The 23628-nt window shown below is 36.5% G+C and overlaps 1 protein-coding gene across 3 annotated transcripts in view; it reads right to left on the bottom strand.

Annotated features, from left to right (window-relative positions):
- washc4 (WASH complex subunit 4) overlaps positions 1 to 22034 on the bottom strand; it is a 53225-nt gene extending 31191 nt beyond the window's left edge. For all 3 annotated transcript variants that reach the window (XR_012400460.1, XM_689025.10, XM_073943255.1), the window contains exons 1-13: positions 21891 to 22034; positions 16566 to 16705; positions 16431 to 16484; positions 16258 to 16323; positions 12752 to 12797; positions 12481 to 12548; positions 10554 to 10636; positions 10430 to 10472; positions 6964 to 7067; positions 6027 to 6147; positions 3912 to 4035; positions 3688 to 3815; positions 3443 to 3603 (exon numbers count right to left, since the gene is read on the bottom strand). Coding sequence is in view for 2 of the 3 variants with exons in the window: in XM_689025.10 (XP_694117.3) it covers positions 3443 to 3603; positions 3688 to 3815; positions 3912 to 4035; positions 6027 to 6147; positions 6964 to 7067; positions 10430 to 10472; positions 10554 to 10636; positions 12481 to 12548; positions 12752 to 12797; positions 16258 to 16323; positions 16431 to 16484; positions 16566 to 16705; positions 21891 to 21951 (1199 nt within the window). In the remaining variant the exon portion in view is untranslated. The remainder of the gene's footprint in view (positions 1 to 3442; positions 3604 to 3687; positions 3816 to 3911; positions 4036 to 6026; positions 6148 to 6963; positions 7068 to 10429; positions 10473 to 10553; positions 10637 to 12480; positions 12549 to 12751; positions 12798 to 16257; positions 16324 to 16430; positions 16485 to 16565; positions 16706 to 21890) is intronic.
- Between the last annotated feature and the right edge of the window lie 1594 nt (positions 22035 to 23628).

A 23628-nucleotide genomic window follows, 5' to 3' on the forward strand; every position in this document is an offset into this window, starting at 1 on the left:
TCCCAATGTAAACTGAGCTATCTACCGCACGCACATCGCTATAAAGACACTATCTGAAGATGAATTTGCATGCGTGAATCAGAAACATTTCCATTCAATAAATGTGCAAATAAAATTGATGCACAAACTTATTAATGGTTCCTACTTGTCTTTCTCGTGATAAATAGTTGGCAAAATCTGATATGTAGCGGGGGAAAAAAGAGGAAAGTGTTCATCAGACGCTGGATTCGAACCGAGTTCATGCTCAAACGTGTCAAAACATGTTGATATGCGTCTTACGAGCAGCGCCACTGAGACTGTTAAGAGTACTGCAACATTTTACACCTATAAACCACAATATTTCTTTTTTAATTCACTCAGTGCGATGTTCAGACCCAACTGTGTTAACCGCATCAGCTAAACTTTCCCACTCTATTTTTTTTCTTTTGTTGTTTATTCCTCCGGTCTACCTCCGAAAGCAGCACCTCCAATTCACATTCTGTTCAGTTTCTCTTTTTGCTTGCTTTTGCCATTGCTTTTTCGTTGGGTTTTGCCAAAGTAGAGTCATTAGCATATTCATACGGGGGAGGAGTCAGGGAGGGGTTTTGTGCTCGTGCATGTTGCGCTCAGTTTCACGTTCATTCGGATGTACAAAAGAATATGCGTGAGATTCGGCGTACGCACATTTACAGCTTTGTGCGTACGCAATGTTTTAGAATGATTTCCACGCAAGTCTTCGTACATGAGGCCCCAGAAGCGCAGCTTCACATTACGCTATAGAGAATCATTCAAATACTATCTCTAAAGTGACTGCTAAAGTTTCTGCTTTTCTGACGTCAGCTGCACATGTGAAAAATGTTTTTTTTTTTATGTACAAGATTGTGCCGTCGAACTGTTGTATAAACACAATATCACACTCGCAGCAGTGTGCTAATATCACTATTGTAGCAGTGTGCATCGCACGCCTCCCACCAATACAGCCATAGCACACTGCTTGCTACTCGTGTGATACTGCTCATATATATATATATATATATATATATATATATATATATATATATATATATATATATATATATATATATATACATATACATATATATATATATATATATATATATATATATATATACATATATATATATATATATATATATATATATATATTATTTGTATTATATTTTTAAAAAATATTGAGCTCTTGAAAGCAGCAGGACTGTGGCACAATCATCGCAGTTTATTTCAAAGAGAACAGATCGCCCAATTGTGTTTCCTCTAGGCTGGCAAGTAAACGGGAACACTCACGCTTTTTAAATAATCGCGCACATCCCATCATCTCTATTCGCCTGCTTTCTTTTGCTTGCGCAAACACAATTATTTTTGTCAGTCATGCTGCTTCTCGATTCACAAGACTCAAGATTACATTTGCACAAATATTGGGCCATGCATATTGTCAAAAAAAAAATACAAATAAAAATTAAAAAAATTCTAACCAGCCAAAGTGGCTAGTGGGAGTGTCAGTCTAACCAGCCACAGCTGAAAGCTACCTGCATCTGGGGGGTTGGCGGGTGTTAATGTCAAGCCCTGTAAATACATACTAACATTAAGGGTGCTTTCACACCTGTGAATCGATTCAGTTGTTCCGAAACAGAGATTAAAATTGTTACATTGTTGCTCTTTGCTCTTGGTGCGGTTCGCTTTCACACTGCAAAGTTTCTAATCGGACCAAAAGAGCTAAAACAAGTCACGTGCGAGTAAACTCTCCTTACATTGGTCAGAGTGTCAGGGTTTATTTTGCAGCGTACCGCTCAGCTGTCAGGAGAGGTGGTGGTTTGGTGGTGATTGACAGGGTGCGCGCGCGTGACGTGTCTGAGGAGAGACACGGTGGGGAGGGGTGAGAAGGGTGCGCGACGATGCCTATTTGAGGACTGGGAGAGAGACGCGAGATTACCGGGAGATCATCACTCATTTGCGGGCATCCGGAGACTCGCGAAACTTCCCGCCCTACTCATAATTCTCTCTTCAAATAGCCGTAAGCCTATTACATATCCATAAAACACTGTGATATAACCGCGCTCGGATCGGATCGCTTTCTCAATGCAATCGAACTGCTCCAGGGTTCGTTTCAATCGAGCCGAGACCACCTCATTCAAGCGATCTCGGAGCGATTACTTTGACGCAGAACAGAGCGCGATTGCCCTGTTCACATATGCCAATCGAACCGCACTAACTGGGCAAACGAGATACGTTCCGAAACAAAAGTGTAGGTGTGAAAGCCCCCTTAGTCAATGTTAAAACACCAATTACAAAATGTTATGATGATAAATGTCGCAAACATCGCAGTGGCGCAGTGGGTAGCACGTTCGCCTCACAGCAAGAAGGTCGCTGGTTCGATCCTTGGATCAGTTGACATTTCTGTGTGGAGTTTGCATGTTCTCGCTGCGTTCGCGTGGGTTTCCTCCGGGTGCTCCGGTTTCCCCCACAGTCCAAATGCATGCGATACAGGAGAATTGGGAAGGCTAAATTGTCCGTAGTGTGTGTGTGGATGTTTCCCAGAGATTGGTTGCGGCTGGAAGGGCATCTGCTGCGTAAAAAACTTGCTGGATAAGTTGGCGGCTCATTCCGCTGTGGCGACCCCGGATTAAAAAAGGGACTTAGCTGACAAGAAAATGAATGAATGAATGAATGTCGCAAACACCTAACGTATGCCTAGGTTAAAAAAACTCCCAAAACAAAACCAGGAATCTGAAAAAACTTAATATGGGCACTTTAATTACATCCTGGGTTCTTACACATTTTAAAGTAAGACTTAAGCACTTTTCAGATGCATTTTCAAACTTTTCCAGCACTTTACAGTGGCAAACTGCATGTTTACATACATATACAGTGCATAGTTCATACTACATTAAACCAGATCATGTTTGTTGTAGTATTCTGTAAATGCTATTATTCCAAGCAAAAATTAACTCTCTTAAAATGTAATTGACTTATTTGACAAAAATTTTATTTTCCATTAGCATTTGACCCTATATAAATGTGTTTTATTATTTAAACTGTTATCTGGTACGTATTGTGCTTGTAAATATGAAGATTAAATTTTGGGTTGTGTGAAGATATTAAGATAATTAAGCTCTTATTGTAGGTAAGGACATTGTACTTAGTGTTTAATTCTTATTGTTGGCGTACAGCACTGTGGTCAACTTTTGTTGTATTAACATGTGCTACTTAAATAAAGTGAACATTGAAAATGACTAGGCTACAAGCATATCCATAGACTCCAGAGTTTTCATTTTATGCTAAACCAAAAATATTAATTTTATTTAAATAGTTCATTATTATTATTACCCATTTAGTAACAAATCATTATGAAAGCAACATAAGTATATTTCCAAGCACTTTGAAAACACTAGATTCAAAGTTTTTAAGGATTTCCAGAGGCCTGGACATCAGAAATGTGTCTTACTTCATTAGTGTCTGAGCTTTTTGCTGCAGAAACACATCTCTACTGCTGCGAATGCTCTGGAGACTCTTCTTGTCCATCAGTTTAGCTGCCGCTGGAACTTTATTAATCAGAAACGTGTCCGGAAACCAGATTATATTAGCTGCTAATGTCACAGCAGGAACCTGGAGGAAGAGCCAAAGCAAATGAGATTATACTTGGAGAGCAGATAGACACAAAGTTTTCATCTCACTAGTTAGTGCACTCACTTTTTTACACACGTCCAGCAGGGACTTGTAGATCTTCTTGTCCACAGCTCTGAAGATATGGAAGTGGAGCACAAATAGGCCACAAACACCCGTATATTTATCCCGCTGGTCAATCTCTGATGGCTCACCTGCGTAATTCAGATGCATTAAGGATTTTTTTTCCGCAGTCATGATGTCTCAATAAAGCCATTTGGTGCAATATTAATATAACTATTAATACAAACCAAGCTTTGACTCAACGTTGGCAAAAATGGTTCTGATATTGTACGCAAACTCCTCTGCAAAGGCACTGTTCTTAGAGACGGATACATTTTCTCCTGGGTTATCAAACCTCTGTTCCACACAAGCCTGCATATGAGAAAGAAAAAGTGAGAGAGTAAGAAAAAGCAGTGTTTGATGAATAACACTTTTCCCTAATAGATATAGATGGTTTATAGCAAGAAAAAAGAGTTAAACAACAATAAATAAATGAAAAATCTATAAACAAATTTAAATTAAAACCGCTTTTAAAGATCTAGTTTGATTAAAAATAAATCTATTAGTTCTAAAGGAATCACATTTTAAATCTTCCAAAGGCTCAAGTCTGTATGAAAAACAAAACATATAAAAAGAATGAATAAAATAACAAAATAAACAAATAGAAAAATAAATAACACAACATATTAAACACTTGTGACATTTCAAAGCACAATAATTCAGCCACTAACTTCACGCAGTTTTTAATGTATGACTCTTTTCGTAATACATGGGTTTATAGCAATTATAAGACATAAACAACCATAAATAAATGAAAAAAAACATCTATAAATAAAATAAAATAAACAAAACTAAAACGGCCTTTTAAGATCTATTTAGATTTTTAAAATTCTACTATTTCTAAAGGAATCACATTTTTAGCCATTCAAAGAGCCAAGCCTGCATGAAAAACAAACATAATATATAAAGAAAATAACAAAATAAACAAATAAAACAATAAATAACACAACAAATTAAACACTCCTGACATTTCAAAGCACAATAATTCAGCCAAAAAATTTAGTGAAAAAAAAAAACTTTTTTACCGAAATATTTACTGTCAGGGTTCTGCCACTCTGGTCTTGTAAATTCTTGTTTTGGTGGCAGAACTCGGACACTACCCATGTCTGGTCCTGTTTCTGTCTCTGTGTGTGCGCGCGCCATCGTGGGTGTACGCAGAGTGTGAGCGCTCCTGCTTGATGCGGCCGCGCGCGCGCTCTGCGTCACTCAGACGCGTGCGCTCTTGTACTCGTGTTTGTGTTTTCGTCTGTCAGCAGTGTGGTGTTTCATTCCCAGCGTCTCAGTCTTGTTGGTTTCGGTTTTGGTCGGCGCTGGGATGAAGCATGCACGCTGCGTGTGTGAGCGCACGGTGAGTGTTTTCATTCATCGTGTGCTCGTGTCTTGCGTCTTTTGTCAAAGCACGTGGCTCGGTGTTTACATTGTGGTCACGTGCTTTTGTCGTGTGCTTCAGTGTTGTGTTATGTGAGCGCATGGCTTGTATTGTCTCTCTGTGTCATGCGCTCTCCCGTCTATTGTCTAGTCCCACCCTCCTTGTTTACCCATTATTAGTTAATTGTGTTCACCTGTTTGTGTGTTAATTTTCTACAGTTTATATACCCCTCACTTTTGCTGTCCTGTGCCAGTTCGTCATCACATGTTGTTGTTTGAACCCTTGTCTTGTCATGTTTCCAGTCCTGTTCCTTACCAGCCAGCCCAGTGAAGTTTGTTTGTGTATGTATTTGTTTTGTTAATGTTTTCCCCCTCGGGGTAGTTTATTTTGCATTTTATTTTATTTTTATTATTTAATAAATTCCCATTTTTTCTGCACTTGAGTCCTCGCTCCTTTTTCCCCATTTCCCATCACCAACCCTGCCAATTTACCTTAATATTTAATATACAAATTCATGTATGTATGTATGTATATTACCAATTACATGCATATAGTATAGTTTTATGAAACTACTTTTTTTTTTTACAATTACGTGCAAACATGTCATTTTTACAATACATATTTAAGCATTTTATCTATGTACTGGATATGTCTAAACATCTTTACAAGATTGTATCAAAATATATGTTTATATATAATATTTAATATATGTATGTTTTTCAAAAAAAGCCATTATCATTCTCATTCAATCCTATGAAAGTCATTGACTGTTTTTACAACATTCTACACCATATCTTCCTTAAAAGAAAGAAAATCAAACAGGTTTGGAACAAGTGAAGGATGAGTAAATAACGATTGAATTTGATCAAACTATGCCTTTAATAATAAGGGTTTCAAAAACATTAAAATGAGGAAGTGTAGAAACAACGTCAACCTGAAAGATCATGCTGTCCAACAGCTGCCCCTCCAGCTTAAAAATTAGCTTCTCAAAGGGTTTTAGCTTCTCCTCTGGAATGGCAAACTTCGCTGGGTTATGATGGACAGATTTCAGCAACCTTTAGGAAACAATGCAGGGTTTGTGATCAGAAAATCTCTTCACATGGTCATTTTAGCGAACAAAAAATGAAACAAAGTCAAAATATTGGTCACAAAACTTCATTAGCTGAAATAAAATTAAAAAGTGACAACAAATGACAAACTAAAACACAAAACTAACAACAGTGTCTGAAAAAACTGGCTGAAATAAAATAATAATTAGCAAAAATAAATAAACGTTTTTTTTTTTATTCATAAGTGGAAAATCTAAACTGCGGCTGCTGTTTAAAGAAACACCTGAAGATGCGCTTTTACAGTAAAACAGGTCTGTCAAGAGCATCATTATATACAAAAACATCAACAAAAAGAAATAATCTCTTCTTTATTTGCCAAAAATGTAACTAGGCAAGTTTAACTACATATACAGTATGATCATTATTATGACTATTATGAAGAAGTCTGTCTAAATCTTCCATAATGTTTTACTTTTATTAATTAAGCTGCATTTGTATGTGATTTTAGCTTCAATCTCTTTTAATATTATTTTATTTTTATTCCAAAATTTCCTACAAGATGTACAAACACTCAACTTTTCTTTGGTCATCAATGGACAGTAAACTAAAATAACTAAAACTGTAAATAAATATGTAAAAACTAAACAGAAACATTAAAAATGAACAAAACTATTAATGAAACTAAACTGAAATGCACAACAAACTTAAAAATAGTACTAAAATAAAAACTAATTTAAAATGCAAACAGAAACACCATTTGACATGATCATATTTCATATTTTATCTTCATTTTATAGCATCAGCGAAAAGGTTTCACTCTACCTTTTGTACATTTTCCAGTGCTCTTTTAGAGTGGCGTGGTTCTCCATGATCTCATCCAGGGTTATGAGGACCACAAGAAGCTCTCCCAGATGTTCATAAACTGTCTGATTGTATAAAAAAAAGAGAAACCATCTTCAGGGAGCGGTGAAGAAGCATATTAAACTGTTAGTTCACCCAAAAATGAAAATTGTGTTATACATTACTCACCCTCCTGTCTTTAAAAACCTTTGAGACACAAATTAAGATATTTTAGATGATATCCTGGAGCTCTCTCATCCTCAATATACAGCATATAAGGGTCTCGAAATGCCAGAAAAGGAACAAACAAAATTCCATGTGCCTACAGTGACTGAACTACAAATATTCAAAGAACACTTTGGACCTGTTTTAATATCGAAGACCTTGACCAAAAAGTTTGTTTTTACAGTTTTTTTGTGCATAAAAAGGTTAGTGGAGCTTTGTATGATTACAATTGAGCAAATGAAGCCACATTAAATGATTTGATTGTTTTTTTTCTAGAGAGTTTTACGTTTGTAGCCTTATATTTTTTGTATTTTTGCCTCCCACTCTCTCTCTCGCGCGTGCTTTCGCAGAGCCTGTCATTTCTTTTAGGCCCACCTTCGCAACAACTGATTGGTCAGGACGCCAGTCTATCATCATTATGTGACGTGGCGCAGTCATATAAAAACGGAAGCCAGGAAGAGAGGAGGACAGTGCTTTTTCCTTTGATCTCGTTTTGTGTGTTTTTCATTGTTTTTGCTTAACTTTCGTTTGGGTAAAATAATTTTGTATTACTTTTGGCCATTTTTGAGAAACTTTGTGATTTTTGTACATCTTTATTTCGATTGATTTGATTGATTTGTTTTCCCGAAAATATTGAGATATATACTTTAAGTTCACTCTGTTCTCAGAGTAAGGTGGATAGGGAAGATGTCGTACAACTTCCATTTTGCAAACATGTAGAAATGAGATGAACGCCATCTTTGTATTTATTGTATTCTACACTTCAGTATAGGAAAGAATGCGGCGCTGAAGACTTTTCTTTTCTTTTCATCTGTTTCTAGCCAGGTAAGGGATTATTCATGAGTTAGAAGTGTTTTGTTATATTTCTGTCTTTTGTTTGGCTTCACTATCGACCCTTTACTTTTGAGTTGAAGTAGTTTTTGTTTGATACTTTGTTTAAATTTGCTACTTTATTACATTCTTTTTATTATTGTAAATATTTCTTTTTTGTATATATATTTGGGCATTATTCTGGTTTTAATTTTTGAAAAATTTTTTTAAGCTGTTTGGACAGACGTGTGTAGGTATAGTGTATAGACCGTCATATTGTGGTGATATAAAACACACACAGTCCTTTTTTTAACCACTTAAAAACGGTGGACCAATTGTAGTGGTTTTCAGAGCGACCGCAACTTGACGTAAACCCACCACCCACAACCCACAAGTACTGATTGACAGGCGCGCATTAACATATCCTCAGTTTGTCGATTTAAGTCCGCCATTTTCAGCCTGTGAGTCAAAGGGATATCACTAAAGGAACACCCTTGCTCTATTTTTAAATGTAAGGCTCATTGGGCTTAACACAAGATCAACATTCACCACATGATTGCTGTAATCGGAATTATTGTTTGTAACTTTAGGTAAGTTTGCAAAGTGTACTTTTCATTGTGTCTACCTTAAACTATCATCCATTTGCATTTCTCGCGTTCACAGAAGCTCCCTGTGATCTTAACTAGGTGCAGCTGGAAAGTGCGAGCGCAATGCCTCACGTGCGTGTCTCTCCATTGGAAATAAAATAACAAACTTGCCTGCAGGTGGCACATCAGAAGCGTCGCTCGCATACAGTGCCGTGCATTTTAGAATTCCAAACATTTTTATCAGGGTACACACACCGGCGCTTCAAGTCAGCGGCTGTCCGCGGCACCCAGCCTCGATTCGGGACACTTCATGCCGCACCACAGAGCGCCATCTGAATAGTTTCATTTTAAATAATATCCGAATGTGCGTGTCTGGTGTGCCGTGTTGTGGCTCAGATCGACGCATCCGGTGCCTCAGTCAAAGTTAATTCAGTGTGCGTGGTTATTAGTCTCTGTGTACAAGCTTGGCACTTTAAACTAGCACACAGTTAGCTGTAAAACTATACAATGACACAAATGATTGTGTACTCTCTGCTTGGTCTGTGTCCGAGTCGCAAATGTATGGCTAAATGCTGATCCTCTCACTCATGTTGCTTCCCTCTGTCTGCCTGTTTGTTGCCAAACACAGAGCAGGTGAGCTCTTGGCTCCACCCCCTTGTTACGTTGGGCGGGAAGTCAAACTAATTTTCATGTAAAGCAACACACCTCTAAAACAACGAGCTGTGTACACGCCCCCAAAATAACACATTTGAACACATTATATTAAAAAATCTGAACTGTTTTAAACTGAACCTAAACTGGCACACTCAGAACAACCATGTTAATATTAAATCACAAAAAAGGGGGACAACTATGTGCCCTTTAAATCACTTTTGTTGGCGGTTTTGTTGTCAGTGTCTTTTGCTTAGACTCTGACATTGTAAAAGTACCACACCTTTTAAATTGTTATTCCTTTTACCCTAGACTAAGATCAGAGGTTTATATAGGCTAATACCTATATAAACTGAGTCACAATATTCCAAGCGTGATGATATAAATGCATAAATGAATCTTTCTTGATACAACCTCTTCACCTAAAAGTAGTCCACAATATAGCCACTAGGCTTCTTACTGGCACCTGTGAATTTGAACACATTACACATTCCTGTGCTCCCTAAACTGGTTGCCGATATGTTTTAGAATAGAGTTTAAATTTTTACTTTATGTTTTTTAGGTATTGAATGGTCAGGCACCATCTTATCTTTCTAATCCTATTACTGTTAAAATAACTGGCAGATGTTTAAAGGCGTCGAACCAGAAAACCAAGTTAAAAGTCCCCTTTTCTGTAGTAGGTTCTAAAATGTGGAATGGGCTAACTATGTCTATTAGAACAATCTCTAATGAATCCTTGTTCAAATGGAAAATCAAACTACACCTCTTAGAAAAAGCTATTAAACTGGGATGAAATTTATCTTATTGGGCCTATCTTTGTTTCTGTTGTATGCTTTCATTGTTTTTGTGGTATGTTGGTGGTACTGTATGCTGTTTTATATTTTGTTGTCTATTTTTGATCATTTATAACCCAAGGTATGTAAAGCACAATGGTCAACAACTGTTGTTTTACTGCGCTTTATAAATAAAGTAAAAAGTGAAGTAAGTAAGAGTTGGAACGTCTCGCAACTTTAGATGAGAGGGCTCTCAGATTTCATCAAAAATATCTTAATTTGTGTTATGGAAACAAACAACCATCTTAGGAACATTATGAGGGGGAGTAATTAAAAACAGAATTAACATTTTTGGGGTGGACTAACGCTTTAAGATGGCAAAGAAAACATAGGTGACGTCACCTGAAAGTGAACACCTGTGGACTCGATGATTTTTGTTGCACCCCTGAGATTTAAAAAACAAATAATGAAGCAATACTGAATTCAAGTACCACTACATAATATTGAAATATTTGTCATTTCTTACTTGCTACTGTTGTATAAAGCAGCTAACTGATGAACCATGTTGACCACCACCTCAAAACAGCGTGACACAAAGCAAGACAGCTCCTGGAACAAAAAAATGAACATTAATGCTTATTTAACCACCGCCTTGTTTATATTTGATGCTGTGGTTATCCGCAAAACTGTATTTAACTGAAGAGGTTTTATTTATTTATTTGTTTTCTTTTAATGTATGCTTTTTTGGTATTATGTATGGTATTTTTCTTATTTTTGTTTGTCTTTTCTTTTCTTTTATGTTTTTTTTTTTATTTCTAGTCACCTATGTGATTGTATTCTTTGTGCTTTAAAACTAAAAACTACAATAAATTAAATAAATAAATAATAAATAAATAAATAAAATAATGTTAATGTGTATTTTAATGACAAACCACCTGTAGAAAACACTCTTTTATCTTTCTGACACTTGGACGACTTTCTTTTTGTCAGTTTAAATTACTTCATATCTGTAGATAAAAACATTGTGCATTTCTGTGTGTGCCTCACAAAGGTGAGTGGGCTTGACAAACCACCTGTAGAACCACTCTTCTCTCTACTGGCACTGAACACTTTACCTAAACTCCATCTTACAAGGACTCAATGGGGTATATGCCGAGCTAGTGTGTTTCCCATACTGATAATCTTCCGGTGACCTGTTATTGTGAGGTTTCTTCCATTTTATACGATTCCTTTACAGCATCGATGTTGTAATGTCATTAAAATACAATCAGTTAAACAGACTTTGGCATTCATTTAGTTGTTCAAGTGTAAAACGAGACAAAAAGTCGTTTTCTCGCACGCCTGTCAAATCGGCAGGTTAGCGCAGAAGCTCCATTGAATATACTGGGGTCAAATAAATGCTCATATTATAAAGACATGGCGGAGGGATGTAATTTAATGCAGTGCTTTTTGTACAATCTGAGACCCACTTTATATTGGATATCACTCAGCCAGTGGAGATAGCTGATTTTTAAAGAAAACAGACCTTAAACGCGCCAATTTTGCATTTGCATACAATTCACCGGCAACGATTAACCCAGGTTACTGGCAAATTAAAAGTCCTATTAGCATGCTTCGGCATACACCCTATTGACCTTATTCTAAAATGCGGAAGTGCGCCTGTTTTCGCGATTGTCTTAGAACTTCCGATTCAGTCGCCTATGGGAGAAATGACAAGGAATGATAAACGGCAGAAAATGGCCAAACTACTTGCTCAACAAACAAATGTTTGCATGACTACACAGACCAAGTAGCATAATATAATAGGAAAATATTAAATTGCAACATCAAGCAGCGTAACGAGCAGTTGTTAACGTCAAAAAATAAATGGAAGTGAATGTGACCGGAAGTCGCGAGACAAAAAGATTCAAATGGCAGCGCCCGCTCGTCAGCTGAGAATAAGGTGAATAAGGAAAACAATGTTTACCAGTGAATTTACCGCAAATCGTGTGCGCTACTTGCTTTCTTCAACCTTAAAATACCTTCGTGCACAATATTTCTTATTTTTTGTCTTATATAAAACAACTTGTATAGTCTGTCTTAGACTATGAGTATATAACCTAAATACAATAATATTCATAGTATATGTGTACCTCTCCAGTATGTAAGTTATGTATATGTTTAAAATAGCTCCTACGTCCAGTGTTGTGTTGATATTCATGATTATGTTTATTTAAGTAAACATCATTCCATGTGTAGGTCCACACATGTAGCACAATGACAATAAATCAACTTCAACTTAACTTTATTGCTTTTATTTTAATGTTATATGATTGAATAACATCTGATAAAGAGTGTCTTAGCATGATATGCCACCTGCGGTGAGAATATAATAAATATTTTGCAACTGGAGCTGTGGTGTGACTATTTTTACTTTTGGCTCAATGGGGGAAAAAAAGACTACAATATCACACCTGTAAAAAGGAAACGAAGCGGCCCATCTGAATCTGAGACTCTCCCTCCACCACGCTGGTGTCTGACACTGCAAATCCATAAAAAAAGAAAAGTTATCAAATGGAGTCAGGTAATAATAATCTAATAAATTAATCAAAGCATTCTGATCATTCGGTTCATTAAAGAATTAATTCCAGATGAAATATAAAATTATTGTTTAATGTCATGTTGAGTAAAAAAGATTCTTGTGCAGAAGGTCCAAAAGAAAGAAACCAAAACAGCAATTATTACCTCCTTCCCCATAATACAACAAGCCGTTGTAGAACTTGGTTTCAGCCTAAAAGTAGAAAGCACAAAAATATTTACAGTAACAGTTTTGCTTTATTTGACTTCACAAAAGTTAGTTCAAAATATCAGTATTTTCTGTGTTTAAAATAGTCATTTACTGAAAACATTGTATTGTATCGTATTGTATCTTTTATTTAATGCCATGTCAGCTTTATTGGCTATCTTCATGGTAAAAACTATTCAGAATTACACAAATATAATACATAAAGTAAAAACCCTTTGAAAAAAACTAACACAAATGATATTACATTAGACTTTTTACTTTAACATATAAAAAATTATTTCTGGCTTAACTTTACTAAATATTTCTTAAAGGAGAACTCCACTTTTTAAGAATATGGGCTCATTTTATAACTCCCCAAGGGTTAAACTGTTGAATTTTACCATTTTTGATTTAATTTAGTCAATCTCTGGAACTAGCAGGAGCACTTTTAGCTTGTTAGTTTAGCTTATGAAAACTTGGCTAAACACATAAAAACCTTTTCTGGCTAAACTTTACTAAATAATTTTAAAGGACCAGTCTACTTTTTTAGAAAATAGGCTCATTTTACAACTCCCCTAGTGTTAAACTGCTGAATTCGACCATTTTTGTATCCATTCAGTCAATTACTGGATCTAACAGGAGCAATTTTATTTAGCTTAGAATATTAAAAACTAAGCTTAAAATATAAAAACTTCTTCTGGCTAAACTTTACTAAATAATTCTTTAAGGACCAGTCTATTTTATTAAAAATGCGCTCATTTTATAACTCCCCTAGGGTTAAACTATTGAATTTTACAATTTTTGTATCCATTCAGTCAATCTCTGGATCTAGCAGGAGCCATTTTAGCTTAGCTTAGCATATAAAAATGAGCTTAACATATAAAAACTTTTTCTGGCTAAACTTTTCAAAATCATCACTCTACTTTTTTTTTTAAGAAAATATGCCCATTCTACAACTCCTTTTGTGTTAAACTGTTGAATTTTATCATTATTGAATCCATTCAGCTGATTTTTAGATCTAGCAAGAGCCCTTTTAGCTTAGCTTAGCATTGCTCATTGAATCAGATTAGATCATTCAATGATTTATGCTAAGCTAAACTGCTCCTGCCAGACCTGGGGACCGGCTGAACGAATTAAAAAATGGATCAATTCAGCACAAGAAAAGCAGTAAAATAGAGCATTTTTTTTTTTTTAAAGTTGAGTGTTTGTTTAAGTGAAATCTACTGTAAATAAGCCACAACAGGTCAAGACTGCACTGATGAGGAAGAACAAAAACATGTCAGTTTGGTGGTGTATAATTTATTTCAGAAATAATGTAAAAGGCCACTAATAGAAGCAAAATTACTATGAAAACTAAGCATTTACATATTGTTATGAATAAACTGAAAAAGCCCACTGTGATGAAGAAGGCATGAAAGTAGTGGTTTTTATATTTATGTAGAAAATAATAATTCTTCTAATAATTTAATCCTTTAATTCTTTTTCATTTGTAAAGATATTTGCGTATTACATCCTATACATCCTGTGTGTATTAAGCAATGTGTAAGGGAGGCGCAAAACCTCTGGCCACGCCCCTTCACTACGCGGGGTGTATGCGTGTGGTGAATGCACATAACCTGAAGCGTTTGTAATCTCACTAACCGAGAAAGTATTTTTTTTGTAGTCCCCAAACTTTGTTAGCTGTTGGCTTTGCTAAGCTAACTCTGTGAAAGCCAATGTCTCCCTTTGCATTGAACTTTGAGTCTATTACAAGCGTATTAGATTCAGAGATGTTGTTTATGTTCACACAGCTGCAATGCACATGAACTAAAGTTTAAAATATGATACCTTAATGGACCATGTCTTTAAAACAGCACTTGGGAAACATTTGACAAATAATTACAATTTCACACGAGGGCTGATTATTTAGCTGTATATTAACATAAAAAATAAAGCATTTATTTAAAAGTCAAGTAATATTTCATAATATTACATCTTTTTAAAATCTGTTAACAAACATATGCAGCCTCTGTGAGCAGAAATCCTAACCAATACAGCAGATCTCGCAACTCAATTTACAATTAGAAGGATACAAAGTTAGCTTTAGCTCTACTATAAAAGATTTGGGTGTCATATTTGACAGCAATCTAACTTTTAAAAACCATATATCCCATGTCACTAAAACTGCCTTCCTTCATCTGAGAAATATCGCTAAATTACGAAATATGCTATCCATCTCAGATGCAGAAAAGCTAGTCCATGCTTTTATGACTTCGAGACTGGATTACTGTAATGATCTATTTGCTGGCTGCCCAGCATCCTCTATTAACAAACTTCAATTAGTACAAAATGCAGCAGCCAGAGTTCTTACCAGGTCTAGAAAATATGATCATATAACCCCAATTTTATCCTCCTTACACTGGCTGCCTGTTAAGTTTCGTATTGAATTTAAAATATTACTTCTCACCTATAAAGCTCTAAATAATCTAGCTCCTGTTTATCTAACCAACCTTCTGTCTCGCTACAAACCAACTCGCTCTTTAAGATCTCAAAATTCAGGGCTTCTGGTAGTACCTAGAATAGCAAAATCAAGTAAAGGAGGTCGAGCCTTCTCTTTCATGGCTCCTACACTCTGGAATAGCCTTCCTGATAACGTCCGAGGCTCAGACACACTCTCCCAGTTCAAAACTAGATTAAAGACCTATCTGTTTAGTAAAGCATACTCTCAATGCATCACCTAGCGGGTTCCACACTGGCTCCTACATCTTGCTTATATACACTATGAACAGCAGCTACGCTAATTATTTTCTTTATTCTCTATTTTCACCTGGGGATACTCATCCCGAGGTCCTCAGATTATGCGGAGTCACTGATTGGATCCAAGACCAGCGAAGTGATGATCCCAAGGATTCCATATCCGGGACCAGGCCATATCCTGAGCTGCTGCTGCGCTGATGGTCGTGGGGAGTGGAGAACATGAGTCTGATTCCAGCGACGCTCCAGGGACAGACGAGTCTTCGCTGAGGCCATCTTCCAGCCTAAACCACGACGAATGAAGTTCTGCACTAGACTTTTGGCCAGCGGAGAAATTAAAATGGTCGTGCCCAACTGAGTCTGGTTCTCTCAAGGTTTTTTTTTTCTTCACTCCCATCAGGTGAAGTTTTTTTTCCCTCTCCGCTGTCGCCACTGCCTCGCATGGTTCAGGATTGGTAGAGCTACGCATCGATGAATTGGCTCTTCAGTGTTTGAACTCTCAGTAATGATTAAATCACACTGAACTGAGCTAAACTGAACTAAACTTAAACATTAAAAACTGAACTACACTGTTCCAGTTACTGAACCACACTGTTCCAGTTACTATGACCATTTATGTGAAGCTGCTTTGACACAATCTACATTGTAAAAGCGCTATACAAATAAAGCTGAATTGAATTGAATTGAATATATGTTCTTGTATGCCTATTTTTACACCATTTTTCCAACTTACCTCATGTTTCAGCTTTTTCACCTCACAACAAAGCGCTGCATACACTGTGATGACTTTATTAAGCACCTAAGAGAGAGAGAGACAAAAGTTAAAACACAATTAACTTTTTTCCACAGCATCTAAAAAAAGCAATCAGTTTGAAAACAAAATAAGGAATAATAAACATCTTCTACCTTATTGTCTGTCTTAATGAGCTCCAACAATGAGGACTGTTCATAAGGTAAAAGCTGGAAAAGAGCAAAGATATTAATTAATGCGGATTATAAGGAAACAATACTGTTATGAAACTATAATGAAAAACACAATACCTTTAAAGTGATGGGGTCCAGAGTGAAGTCCCACACATCTCCAATAGAGTCATCTAATGCTTCTTCAATACCCTGCAGCTGAGCGATGTATTCTTCTAAAAACCGCTCATAGTTTTTAACCTGCACTTCTGTGTGGATTTCTGAACAGGAACAAAACAAATGCAACACTAAATTATTGAATGACAATAAATTACATTTTTAGGAATTGATAAACTAATGTAACTTTTAACCATTAGAAGTCTTTTATATGGGTCATTCCATGTCAACTTAACAACAGGTCAATGGTTGAAAATGATGAATTTAATTAATAAAATGTGTTGTATAAAAAAACTAATTATAAATTACTATGAGATTTAGAACATTCAGAAAACAACCAGAAATTTGGTGCAGAAAATGTACATTAGGTTTGAAGTTAAAACTGGTGTATTATAATGATCATTTTTAATGAGAGATATATAATTACATAGACATTTTTGATTAATACATTTGTAAGAAATATTTGTGGCTTTAATAACTGTGTGTACAAAAATACCTCCACACAGAGTTAAAATTAAGACTTTTTTTAAGGATCAAACTCTAGTTAGCTCTAAAACTTTGCTGTCCATACTACAGTGCATCTGGAAATTATTCATAGCGCTTCAATTTTCCACAATTTTTATGTTACAGCCTTATACCAAAATGGATTAAACTCATTTATTTCCTTAAAATTCTACACACAATATATATATATATATATATATACATAATAACAATGTGAAAAAAATATTGTTTGAAATTGTTGCATATTTATTTATTTATTTTTAAATCACATGCACATAAGTACACATTGCTCAATACATTGTTGATGCACCTTTGGCAGCAATTACAGCCTCAGGTCTTTTTGAATATGATGCCTCAAGCTTGGCACACCTGCCTTTGGGAATTTTTGCCCATTCCTCTTTGCTGTACCTCTCAAGCTCTATCAGGTTGGGTGGGAGCGACGATGTATAGTCCTTTTTAGATCTCTCCAGAGATGTTCAATACGATTTAGGTCTGGGCTCTGGCTGGGCCACTTAAGGACATTCACGAGTTGTTGTGAAGCCACTCCATTGATATTTTGGTGGTGTGCTTTGGGGCATTGTCCTGCTGGAAGATGAACCGTCAGCCCAGTCTGAGGCCAAGAGCACTCTAAAGCAGGTTTTCATTCAGGACGTCTCTGTACATTGCTACATTCATCTTTCCCTCTATCCTGACTAGTCCTCCAGTTCCTGCTGCTGAAAAACTTCCCCACAGCATGATGCTGCCACCACCATGCTTTACTGTAGGGATGGTATTAGCCTGGTTATGAGCAGTGCCTGGATTTCTCCAAACGTAACGCCTGGCATTCACTCCAAAGAGTTCAATTTTAGTCTCATCAGACCAGAGAATTTTGTTTCTTATGATCTGATAGTCCTACAGATTGCTTTCGCAAATTCAAGGCAGGGAGTGGCTTTTGTCTGGCCACTCTACTATACAGGCCTGATTGGTGGATTGCTGCACAGATGGTTGTCCTTCTGTATGGTTCTCCTCTCTCCACAGAAGAACACTGGAACTCATACAGAGTAACCATTGGGTTATCGATCACCTTTCCTGACTAAGGCCTTTCTTCCCCAGTAGCCGCATTTCCACTATCGCACCTAAAGCGAGCGAGCCAAGGCCAGTCATGTTTCCACTGTCACTTCCGGGGCCTAATAGGGCCAAAGCAGGGCTTTCTTGGGGCCAGCGGCCAGCCTTTTTCGGCCCGCCGAATACCTTGGGCCAAAGAGGGCCAGCTGGGGCATCGGGGCGGAGTAAAAGAAAAGGCGTACACTAGTTTTCCGATCGCACAAGAGTATATGCGCCAAACTAACACACAAATAAATAAATAAGGGAAAGAAAACATCTTGCCTTATAGGCTGGGGTCTTTTTGCGTATGATCGCCCATATGTTTCTCTTTTAAATGTAAGGCTGTGTTGCATGAAATAATTAAGCTTTAACTTATAAGTGACATTCTTTGCTGCGTCCTCCTTGATGTTTCAATAACGCATAATAATCTTTACCCCATATTAAAGACACAGCAGACAGTAAAGGTTGTTGAGAGTTTTGTCAAATTTAAAGGGTGTGTTTGTGCGCATTTAGATGCCTGTATGTGTGTGTGAGACCGAGTAAAAGAGCGCTCGCTTCACTCTGTTGATGCCGCAAGCGACTTTTTTCTTTTTTTTTTGTTTATTTTTGAGGTAATACAAAAATGAATACAACAGAAAGACTTAAAACTTTACAAATTTCGTGCCCTATTTTGTAGACTCAAAACAATAGTGTCATATCTAGATAAAATAGCCTAAGCTATATTGAAATTTAAAGAGTTGCATATATCGGATATAATAAAATCACATTAAATAAATAAACCAATATAAAATAAACAAAGGCTAACTATAACAATATAGGTATATACAATACATCAAAACGTTTTAAAGCCATATATTACTTTCATTTTACAAAGGCCTATCTGAAAAAAAAATATTGAAATATTTTCTAAAAACAATAAACACTGGAGGAGGTTTAAAATGTTATTTATAAAGTATTTGGATACGAAGATATCAATGAAATCGTGCAAACAGCAATGTTTGGGTGGTTGAAAGCAGAAATTAGGCAACCTTTTTTTCTGTCATCCAGTCCTGCGGAGCGCCGCTTTATAAATACATCAGGGAAAACTGCAAACACAAAATGTGTTCTGTGTCCTCAAACAAGTGTTTATGTTTTTATTTGACGTGGTGAAATTTTAAAATGAAATTTTAAATACATGAAGAGCTTTATTAGTGAAAAGCTGCTGAGCGCAGTGAAATATAGACTATATTTTATTAATTGCTCTTAAGTGCTGAAATACTTAACACTTTCCTTTACTTAAAATGTAATATGCAAACATCCTTAAATAAAGGGGAATCACCAATGAAAGGTTATATAACCTAGGGAAAAATTTATGTTTCAGGTCTCTCCGGAGCATTTGGGCTGAATGTTTGACATCTAAATAAGAATGAATGTTATAAAATACATTTCATACCAAGTTATTAACAGAGAATTTCTGTGGTGTTATTATATTATGGATGGTGCGCTCACTGTGCTGGGATCCTCCGTTAGTGGCAAGCGACGCACGATGCCAACAGTCGGTCAGCGAGTAAATTAATTCAATAAATAGAAACACACAGGCCTGTGCGTATAGACATATAATGTACTGCTGTACCGTAACAGTGTCTTCATATTAATGGTTTCGTTATGATGCGATGGTGCGCTTTATCTGCCTGATTCCCACTGAAGTGGGCGGGTTGTGTGACGTTTGATTCGGGGGACGTTCTAAGGGCGGGGATTGCTTGACGCGCTGCGAGCTACTAGCCCGACAGTGGAAACACGACATGATTACAGCCTCCCTGCTCATCCTCCCGGGCGATTGGTCCGGCTCGGCCCGATAAAAGCCCTGGCTCGCACTGGCCAATGCAGCTAGTCACTCAGCTAAGATGGCCGGCCAGCCCTAGGAAGAGTCCTGGTGGTTCTACTTATGGATGATGAAGGCCACTGTGCTCATTAGAACTATTAGAGCAGAAGAATTTTTTCTGTAATCTCCCCCAGCCTTGTTCCTCGAGACAATCCCGTATCTGAGACCTGCAGACAATTCTATAGTCTTCATGCTTGGTTTGTGCTTTGACATCCACTGTCCACCCTGGGACCTTATATAGACAGGTGTATGCCTTATCAAATCATGTACGGAGGACGCGTGAAACTTCCCGGATGTGATCTTGATATCGAGGACGCACCGTTGCAGACTTGGGCACCGAACTCGCTCTGGAAGTCCCAGAAGTCATTGCGACTGGAGGTGGGAAGCGCAGCATTTTATCTAGATTTATTATTAAAGTTCAGAGATATCACTTATTTACCTCAAGAGTTTCCCTAAATGAAACGGTGAAAGTAAACATTAACATGAATATCTTAATAAAGGAATAAACAAATTAAGGGTGTTTGTTTGCTGAAATTCGTATTAAAATTTGTTTTATTTATATTGTGCAGAGTATATTTATAATGTTTTTATGCAAAGTATATATTTTGAAGAGGGGGAAAACTAAAATCGTTGTATGAAGGCTGTAATATTTAAATAATTTCCATTTGAAACGTGTGAAGGTCACATGACCATCAGGAAGAACGCAGCATCCCATTTCTCAAAGGACGCGTTCTCTGCACTCGCGGTCTCCTGAGTTCGTTCTTCCAAGGACACCTGGCAAGACCGCTCTCCACAAGAACGCAAGTCCGTTCTCTGCGATCTTGGAATTGAGAAACAGCCAATGTACCTGAGCTCAATTTAGAGCTTCACGGCAAAGTGAATACTGATGTACATGTGATTTTTCAGCTTTTTTATTTAAAAAAAAATTGCAACAATTTCAAAAAATCTTTTTCTCATTGTCATTATGGGGTTTTGTGTGTAGAATATTTAATAAATAAATAAATTTAATCCATTTTGGAATAAGGCTGTAACTTATATAAATGTGGAAATTCTTCCCGGATGCACTGTAGATAGCTAATGTTTATCTAACCAACCTTCTGTCTTAATAAATTCCAACACACTCTTTAAAATCTCAAAACGCAGGACTTCTGGTAGTACCCAGGTCAGGCGTTTTAATATATGGCTCCTAAACTCAGGAATAGCCTTCCTGCTAATGTCCGAGACACAGACGTACTCTCTCAGATCAAAACTATACTAAAGATCTAGACATCTGGCAGTTTACTTGCATTCAACATGCTTTCTTTAAGTAAAAAATATTTTTTAATAATTACAATAATAACATTATCTCAACTATTTAGAAATAATCATATTGGTTGAATTAATATTGATAGGAGATAATGACAATACACTTTAAAATGTTTATCTATGATTGTCCTAATCTACATTTATATAAACAGTATATATATATATATATATATATATATATATATATATATATATATATATATATATATATATATATATATATAAACATTAAACGATTACCATTCACTGGAGAATTTACTCAAATGAATTAACAATTTTAACACTGAAAGAAATCCAAACCTCTAATAATGTAACTGGAAGAAAATGACTCGAAATGAAAGACTTCCTTATCACATTTCCTAAAATCGATCAAAACCACACATACACCCACTCATTTAACCAGAGGGCTTAAACTTGGCCACTTTCCCCTGGTCATCTGACAGCTAGCTAACATTACTGAGCTAGCTGCAGGCTTTGCACAGCTCTACAACACACAACAGTTCTCAGTATAATGCATTATCAGACGCGTTTCTTACTTTGTGATCCATCGTCAAAGCGGTCAAACTCCCAGTCAGGAGATAATGAATCCACAGCCATCCTTACAGAAACGCCACAGACTTGGGTTTTCAGTGAGCTGCCATTAGGTCAGTCTGTTTTGGGGCTTTACTGCACAGACAGAGGAGGGTCTGTGCTGGGAATCACATGATTTCGCATACTAAAGCCAACTTCCGGTTGTGCTGCTGAGCGAATTACACAATAAAAGCTCCTAGGTAAAATCGAAAGTCGAGTAATTCTATATATTCCTCTTAGTTTTATTAAAATATGCGAAATTACAATCATTCACTTACTCCCGCTCTCCTAACATAGCTCTTTACAGCACTTCACAATATTTACATAAATGAATAATGAACAATACATAACAGTATTTATCATTCTTTCTTAATGTTATAGTTAGTGGAAATAAAGTTATTGTTCAGGGTGGCGCAGTGGGTAGTGCACGTTCGCCTAACAGCAAGAAGGTCGCTGGTTCGAGCCTTGGCTGGGTCAGTTGGTGATTCTGTGTGGAGTTTGCATGTTCTCACTGTGAATGTTTCCTAGTTGTAGCTTTAAGCTGCGTGGGACGTACTGGATTAGTTGGCAGTTCATTCCACTGTGGCGACCCCAGATTAATAAAGAGATTAAACCAAAAATAGCATGAATAAATTAATAAATTGTTAGTCTATGTTAAATCACACTGCGTTAATGTCCATGAAATGGAATTTTAAAAGTGCACATTCAAACGAGTGGAAAAGGCTGTACAGTTTTCATGTTCAACAATGTTCATTATTTGTTCATGTTAGTAAATAAATAATGAAACGTTTTTGTAAAGTGTAGGCCTACTAATACAGTTTGTTTTAGTTTATTGTTTACATAATTATGAATAGTGATTCATGGTTATAAAATGTTATTTTTTCATATCTACTGGCATTAGCTAGTTGAATAGTGATCTAAATATTTCAAACATGGAAGACTTTTGCCATGTAATGTTATTGTCATATAGGAATACAGTAATCTGTTTGTTTGTGTTTTGTGTGTGTGTGTGTGTGTGTGTGTGTGTGTGTGTGTGTGTGTGTGTGTGTGTGTGTGTGTGTGTGTGTGTGTGTGTATTTTCATTTTTCATTTAAAACAAATCATTTTAAATGTAATCAAATATCATGAATTGGGCGACCGGGTGGCGCAGTGGGTTGCACGATCGCCTCACAGCAAGAAGGTTGCTGGTTCAAGCCTCGGCTGGGTCGGCTGGAATTTCTGCGTGGAGTTTGCATGTTCTCCCCGTGTTCGCGTGGGTTTACTGTGGGTGCTCCGGTTTCTACCACAGTCCAAAGACATGTGGTACAGATGAAATGGGTAAGCTAAAATTGACCGTAGTGTATTTGTGTAAATGAGTGTGTGATGTTTCACAGTGATAGATTGCAGCAGGAAGTATATCCGCTGTTCAAAACATATGCTGGATAAGTTGGCGGTTCATTCCGCTGTGGTGACCCTCGATTAATAAAAGGACAAAACTGAAAAAAAAACTGAATGAATGAATGAATAAATGAATATCATGAACTGTGAATATACAGAATGTTATTAAATGACTGACATATTGAAATGTCAGCCAGTTATAATTATTTGTATGTTTATATTTGCTAAAGTTTTTTAAATTCCTCCTCTATCAGTCACAGTTGATGGCCAGTAGACTAGATATTTATTTAGAGTAGGGTTACCATGTTTTTATATGATTTATTTATA

This window comes from Danio rerio, chromosome 25 (genome assembly GCF_049306965.1).
Source record: "Danio rerio strain Tuebingen ecotype United States chromosome 25, GRCz12tu, whole genome shotgun sequence".
Lineage (NCBI taxonomy): Eukaryota > Metazoa > Chordata > Actinopteri > Cypriniformes > Danionidae > Danio > Danio rerio.